Consider the following 8,265-nt stretch of genomic DNA (forward strand, 5'->3'; position numbering starts at 1 on the left):
ATACACAGGGATTATAGCACTTTATAATGATATCTTGTATACACAGGGATTATAGCACTTTATAAGGATAACTTGTATACACAAGGATTATAGCACTTTATAAGGATAACTTGTATACACAAGGATTATAGCACTTTATATGGATAACTTGTATACACAGGGATTATAGCACTTTATAAGAATAACTTGTATACACAAGGATTATAGCACTTTATAAGAATAACTTGTATACACAGGGATTATAACACTTTATAAGGATATCTTGTATACACAAGGATTATAGCACTTTATAAGAATAACTTGTATACACAGGGATTATAACACTTTATAAGGATATCTTGTATACACAGGGATTATAGCACTTTATAAGAATAACTTGTATACACAGGGATTATAACACTATAAGGATATCTTGTATACACGGGGATTATAGCACTTTATAAGAATAACTTGTATGCACAAGGATTATAGCACTTTATAAGAATATCTTATAAAGTGCTATAATCCCATTTGACCACAATTGTGTATCTGTGGCAGTCAGAGTGAGCACAATAGTTGATGGAGGAAATCATTGAAAGTTCTGGCACTTGGATTTATTGACCCCTGACAAGGCCTGTTTGTTGATATAGTTTGTCATCATCACGACATGTCTCAACATCACCATTGCCTTCACTTCTGCTATCTTCATGCCTTTTTTTTTAATTCTCTAAGAGCCCTATACTTTCAATCAGTCTATAAAAGCCTAATCCTCATGCTAATTTCAAAATTCATCAGCCTCGGTCTTCGAGCACCCCCTGGTGATGAATTATTTCTCTAGAAGTAATTAATTTGCATCACATAAATGCCAGATAGTTTAGTTTAATTCAAAGGGTAGCATGGGACATTGAAAATTATTTTTATAAAGTGTATTTAATCCTCGGTATATGTAAACAGGAATAGATGTTTTACAGTTGTATTCTTTATACTTTTTTTTCTCTTCAAAAAAGTTTTAATATGATGTGAACAGAAATAAAGATACCCTCTAACTCATAAAATTACAGTTTTCTTTCAACTTTTTTTGGGAAACTGTGTAAGAGAAATTTGTAAGTTCACCCGAGCACAATGTAGTGATCCATGTCCATTTCTGTATCTGTTCTTTGTACAGAGTACTTGTATTTATAATGATGATTGTCTTGGTCTGTTGTGACAAAGTGAGACGAACATTTCCAGTAAACCTCATCTGTCTGATGGTGTTTGTAAGTATACAAGAGTTTCCATGTTGTGTTTCAGACGGGTTCTGCTGTTGGTGTGTTATTTTAAGTGAGTTTTTATTAGTGGTATTAGAAATTTGTGGCCACATCAAAAATATCTTTCTGGTATTACTGCGAATAACTTCAAAATAGAAATACTTTGTTTATTGCAAGATAGTGTTGTATCATGCTAAAAAAATATATTGTTTTTGTTTCATTATTGCAATACTTCAGTTTGACTGTAAGAGAGATGGAAAAAAGTTTTAACTTAGTATGACAAGTATAACATAAGTTTTATAGTGTTTGGACTTAACTTTTTGTGGTTTAAGTAAAAATATGTGTGCTAATGAATTACAGCACGACTGTAAACTATTTATTTCTATATACATGTAATGAGTCTCTCTGTGTGTGTGTCTACAGGTAGTGTATACTGAACCATCTAGTAAAGATCTTAAAGACACTAATACCATTGTATTTCGTGCACTTTTTTAAGGTCCTTTATTACATTGATAATTTTCGTGAACACATTTAATATGAGAGTGATTTAGTAATCATATAAGTACAGCATAATCCTGAGGAAGTTTGTTGTGTTACTTCAAATTTTTTTGTCTTTTATTTGAGGGGGGGGGGTGTTGCTATGGTTACATGTATTTGGTCATGTGTTTAACTTGAAAGTCTAAGATCCATTGTTTGATTGACAGAAGTGTGACACAATTTAATGAACGCACATTTTTTCAGACTCTCTTGGAATCCTTTCTTCTTGGTACTACAGCTAGGTGAGTGTTTTAAAAATTGACAGTTGAATATTTCAGGATGTTATACTAAATACCTTTTATCAACTGTAGTTCTGGTAAATAAAGTTGTTACTTTTGAATACAGTTTATATTAGATTACAAGAAACATAACTGGTATTGAAAAGATGTCCAAAACTAGGTGAATAAATGCTGTTATGTGCTCACACTGGTTAGTTGCTTGTAGAGATTATTTATATTAGATTACAAGAAACATAACTGGTATTGAAAAGATGTCCAAAACTAGGTGAATAAATGCTGTTACGTGCTCACACTGGTTAGTTGCTTGTAGAGATTTTTTATATTAGATTACAAGAAAAATAACTGGTATTGAAAAGATGTCCAAAACTAGGTGAGTAAATGCTGTTATGTGCTCACACTGGTTAGTTGCTTGTAGAGATTTTCTCTTAGTTTCTGATACTTTTACTTTGTTTATGTGGGTTATTGTATGCTGTTGTTATAGCAACATGTTCTGATAACATGTACATACAACAAAAATAATTGAAGACAAGAAAAAGGCCTTTTTTTTAGTATTAATATCTTTCAATTTTCTGAAAATGTCATCACAAGGAAGAACAATGATAGTTTTTGTGAAACTAAGTATGATTGTTGTAACAAAAAGTAAGTTTTATGATTGTTTTTGCATGGTGTTGGGTTTAGAATTGGGTAGATAGAGGGGTTTGTTAATCAGTTGTTGGGGCTCATTAATTCATTTTCCTCGCATGACACTTGATAGTGAGAATAATTAAAAATATTAGTAATCAGGAATACTAATTGATTAATCTACAAACTCAAATTGATTGAAAATGAGGTTAAATCACGATGGTAATATTTCGAATATTTGGATAGTTCGAATAATCAGAACCACAAATTGTTGATTAGTTGATTATTTTTGTGATGTTAATTGATTTAATTGTATTTGTGGTTATACTTTTATGGGATATCGATTGATGCTTATTGGTAATCGAGTTAATTGGCCAGATCTAGTTGTGTTGAGCTCGTGTAAAAAAATTGATAATAATAATAAAGAACTTTTAAGTCAATACAAATCCCAAATTCAGTTGGAATAAGCAAACATAATCAGTAAACTCGTTATCTTTTAAAGATAACATGTAATTTTATATGTTGGTAGCATTTATGACTTTTCTATTTCGTTAGTCTATAATTTGTTGAACAGATATATATGAATAATAATTTTAATATTTTTCCTAGTTACTATGGCCATGATGAAGTGATGATTGCAGCTGGAATATGTACCGTAAGTTTTTTACAAACACGAGAAATTTTATTAACTTGTATCACTTACTTCAAATCTCCAGTTCTTTTTTTTATACTTTTCACTAATTGGCCACTTTTGAGTATTGTTGTTTATTATAAGAGTTAGATAGCCCTCGAGTTGGCAGTGAACAGTGTTAACTAGGGACAGTTAGCACAAATAGACCTTGAGTAACTTTGCACAAATTTCAATAAACAACAGCAACAACATGCTCTGCTGGTCATAATGTTTTTTTAATTTTATTTTTTACATAAGTTTACTGAAGTAATTTCGGGCAGCTTGCAAGTAAAGGAAGATTTCAACTATTTAGAAGTAGGAAAAAGTTAAAATGTGTTATGTTGTGAAGTTTTGTAGCAATATTTCTTAAATAATGCCTCACTAACTTATTTATAATAAGCAATTCCTCACACCAGAAACTATTTATTACTGTTAGGTGTTTCGTCCAATTGTTTTTAATGACTCACAGTACTGTTATGTTAAACTTATATTAAAGTTTTTCTTCATTACTCATTCAAGCCGCCTCCAGCCATTATTAGACTCACAGTATAATTCCTTAAGATTTACTTTGTACCTCAATTATAAATTATTTTCAATTAGCCTCTTTTTTTTGGGGGGGGGGGGCTTGTTCTTAGAAGGCTTGCTTACAGTGAGATCAGAAAATATGTTCACAGTTTAGAATTAACTGTTAGAAAAATCAGAAAAAGCTCCTTCTTGGTAAATATAGAGGAATTTTAGTTATCTTCAGTTTGTCAAAGATCTGTTTTAACATAAAATGGATAAAATATTCTTTTAAAGAAACTAAGACATCAATTTGGAACAGTTTTATTATTTTTATTTTAAATTTTTTATGAGTTTTGTAAATACTTTCCAGATCATTTAAAAAAAACAACTAACTACTCTTTGAGCAACACTATGTGTTGTTTTGAAATAATCAGTTTAACTTTTATTTAAATGTACCAAACACTCCCTCTACCTTTCATGAATATCCTTTAAAATATAACGTTTTTTGTAAATAGTAAATATGTTCGAAACATAGCGTGAATGGTTGTCCTGATCCAGAAGATTAGACACTGTTATTCATCCAAGTGAATTCTTTAACTGGTTTAACTTTTTTTAATAATGGTAAATACTTATCTAACAAAACTTGAAATCTGTTTTAGAACCAATGTCTGAATTCAAGAGTTACATCCATTGCCATCATAAGCCTTTAGTGTTTTTATGGGCAGACATATCAAAATGTGGGCAGAAAATGTTCTGTTTGTTTGTAATATATTTATATTTTTAATTTCTAATTACATGGTACTCACAACGTGATAAGATAAAACTTTGGACTATATATATATATATATATCTGTGATTTACCCATATGTTGTATGGCTTCATACAAGGGTTTTTTTTGGTGTTTTTTTATGACCAATGTTGAGACATTTGCATATTATCATCACTTATATTGATTCAGAGGATTACAGTTAGTATCTTTGTATGTTACAAGAAAGTATTGTTATTTATCTGTAATTATACATAAAATTGGACTTTTAGTTGAAATGTGAAATTTCTTCTAATGTTTGGGAATAAAATTTATAACATACGATGTTGGCTCATGCAGTTCATAAATAAGACAACTTTTCACTGTACACTATTAGAATTTCATCTTGATAGTTGTGTAACTTGTAAATACTGTTTTCTCCACAGTTTGTATGTTTAGGCCTGACCATCTTTGCTTTCCAGACAAAGGTAAGTTAGTTTGTATTGTTATTAAACTCTTAATTTGGTTTGATCATATTTCTTAAATTGTAATACACATTATTTGTTTTTATCCTGGTTTCTCCATATATATTGCATGAATATGTAATATATATAATTACCAAATGTCGAGATACCTTTCACTAGAGACAATAGGGCAAGTTAACAGTTTTTTTACACAATTTTAATAGTAACACACTGCTTGATACTATTTCTTGATACTTTCTAAAGTGATTCTGATGGAATTAATAGTTTTATTTTCTTCATTTCGTGCTACTCTCTCTAAGTCAGCTGTTAACTTGCCCTATTGTCACTAGTGAAAGGTATCTCGACATTTGGTAATTATATATATTACATATTCATGCAATATATATGGAGAAACCAGGATAAACAATCGTTCAGAAAGTAGCACCATTATTTTCTGTTGTTAGTAACCAAAAAAGTGTAAGGTTTATATACATCTTTATCAGATCACTTTCAATATCTGTCGTGTAAAAAAAGAGCACAAGGGATTGTGACAATTTTTGCCAAATTCTCTTCACTATTAAATATTTTAATACAAATATCGGTACTAGAAATAGCGTCAGACTGGCAATTACTTTGTTAGAATGAATTGGTTCTTTTTAAGTAACAACTAAATAATTATACACAAATGATATGCATGAAATTGGCATTTCTATATTTATCTACTGAATAATTATAATTTTCTGAATCTCATTATAGAAATGTAGTTGGTAGAGAAAATATATTTATTGGCTAAAATATTTTTGGCAATACACTAGCAAGATATCATGAAATCAAATATGTTGATCACCAGACTTATAGTTTTGAATAATTTATGGTCATTTCTTCATTTTTTTTTGTACATTGTTATAACTGACGAAGTTCACAATGATGTAGTTAAACTGTCTATATTTAATACAACTTGAAAAGTAGATTATCAAATGAAAGTTTTTAAGTTTGTTAGACTTGTACTTTAATTATTGTTCACCAGGGTAATCAGACTTGTTTCTTTGTTAACCTACCTAAACCAATAGAAAATGACAGTTAATCATTATTTTCGAAACCTCCAGTGCTCAGAAAATTTGGGAGATAAGACATTATATTAGTTATTACTATATCCTTTGTCATCCCAGCGATTACTGTATCCTTCGTCAACCCAGTGATTACTGTATCCTTCGTCATCCCAGTGATTACTGTATCCTTCTTCATCCCAGTGATTACTGTATCCTTCGTCATCCCAATGATTACTGTTGTTTTCACTGACCTTTATATAATATTTACAGATAGTTAAGTGAAAAAAATTAAATTTCAATATGAAAATTAACTATATTAACATGAGTTTATTCTTTAGAGCACAGTATGTGAAAGCTAGTGATTAATCTTGAGGTGAATGTTTTTTTTAGTGGGACTTCACAATGTTTGGGGGCATGTTGTTTGTGGCTCTACTGGTTTTGGTGTGTTTTGGCTTCATTTGCATATTCATTCCAGGAAGGGTAAGATGCTTAACTTCATCTAATATTATTTGTATAATTAGTATATTTAATGAAAATAAGAGTGTATAGTAACTGTAGTTGTGTTTCTTTCAGCTAATCCAAAAATATGACAGAAAACGAGTCAACTATGTATGTTTTAGTAGAAGATTACTTAATATTTTAAAAAATTAATGGCAGTCTATATATATATATATATAAATGTTGATAATGTGGTAGAATCACAAGTTTAGAATATTTCACCAAAACAAACAATCTAACTCGAACTGTACTAGAAAGTGTGACGAACTTTACTTGCTCACACTGGTAGTTAACAATGGTGTATAATATTGGTATTGACAGGTTTAAATATTGTTGTAACAACTTACTGTTCTTTTCCGTAAACAGTGTAGCTGAATCTGATAAATTTTCAAACAGTGGAAAATGAAAAACAATCCTTTAAATAGTACACCCATTTATGGATTTATATATTTCTCACGACTGGTAGCTTGTTTCAGCCAGATACGTTATCAGATATAACTCAAATTTGTTCGTTATGTTGGGATCAGTAAACTTAGCCCATCATTACCTTTTCAAAACTCTTATCTACACATCAGTTATACATCTTGTTAGTTTAAGCTATCTGTTCAGTTAATTACAAGGTAATACAACGAGTTCATAGGGTTTTAATTTATTTAATACTTCTGGCTCCCTACCGTATACGTTGATCAGATGTATAAGGGACAATTAAAGTTGTGTTAGACCCAGCTTATAGTGTGTTTAATAAATATTTTTCTTCTGGCTACATTTAATTTGGTTATCTTAATTAAAATACTCGTATATTTATTATATTATACAGTTGCGTTATTCATTTAATTAATTAATTATTATTTTTCTTCATAAACATTTTTGCTATACTACCCGTACTGTCCGGCTACTTTACTCTATAGTCGTGATATGGTAATTGATATTGAATCTTAAGCTACTCTAAAGTTACACCGTCGGAGCTGATATGTTGGTGTTACACTTTTCAAGGGACGACGAATCGTTGATAGTGCATGAATCAAACTATTTTCATATGTTTCATAAGTTCTATTTTATTCTTTCTTTACTTGTACTTTCATTAAAAATGTTGCATGAACATATAAGTATTTATTTTTAATATGAGGATTATTTTGTGTTGTTTGCTAGGACTAATCTAAATATCCTAAGCTAGCTAAACCTTACGAGATATTACTGGGATTATGGCAGACAACGTCTCTGAGAATATCCAACTTATGAGTCAATGAATTCAAATCGTTATAAATAAAAATGGTTTATTAAGTTAACCATATTAATTACTGGGTTGATTTTTAAAAAGTTCTGACGTTTGTAGGTAATAAACTTTGATTAGAAATTAATAATAATCAATGTATACAAAACCTGTTTTTATTAAAGATCTGTTATGTTCTCTTTCTTTTTGATACTGTATATATATATATATATATATAATAAATAATAGTAAGTCTGAACTCACCAATAAGAACACCAGAAGTTTGTAGTTTGAGGGTTAAAAAACTGAACTCACCAATGAAAACACCATGGCTCCCAAAGAGGCATACACAACATTGACTACCTGAAAAAACAAGTAAATCATTAAAACTACAGGAAATGTTAGTTTTTTTTATCCCTCAAACTACAAACATCTGGTGTTCTCATTGGTGAATTCTGCTTTTTATCCCTCAAACTACAAACATCTGGTGTTTTCATTGGTG

General features: G+C 29.9%; 1 protein-coding gene across 1 annotated transcript in view; it reads left to right on the forward strand.

Annotated features, from left to right (window-relative positions):
* Positions 1–7: 7 nt before the first annotated feature.
* Positions 8–8,265, forward strand: part of LOC106473127 (protein lifeguard 2-like) — a 15,856-nt gene continuing 7,598 nt past the window's right edge. Inside the window, exons 1-5 of the mRNA XM_022401622.1 lie at positions 8–1,235; positions 1,968–2,005; positions 3,233–3,278; positions 4,989–5,030; positions 6,446–6,535. Of these exons, the coding sequence (XP_022257330.1) occupies positions 1,161–1,235; positions 1,968–2,005; positions 3,233–3,278; positions 4,989–5,030; positions 6,446–6,535 (291 nt within the window). The 5' untranslated portion in view covers positions 8–1,160. The remainder of the gene's footprint in view (positions 1,236–1,967; positions 2,006–3,232; positions 3,279–4,988; positions 5,031–6,445; positions 6,536–8,265) is intronic.

The sequence above is a fragment of the Limulus polyphemus genome, unplaced genomic scaffold (assembly GCF_000517525.1).
Source record: "Limulus polyphemus unplaced genomic scaffold, Limulus_polyphemus-2.1.2 Scaffold5910, whole genome shotgun sequence".
Classification (NCBI taxonomy): Eukaryota; Metazoa; Arthropoda; class Merostomata; order Xiphosura; family Limulidae; genus Limulus; species Limulus polyphemus.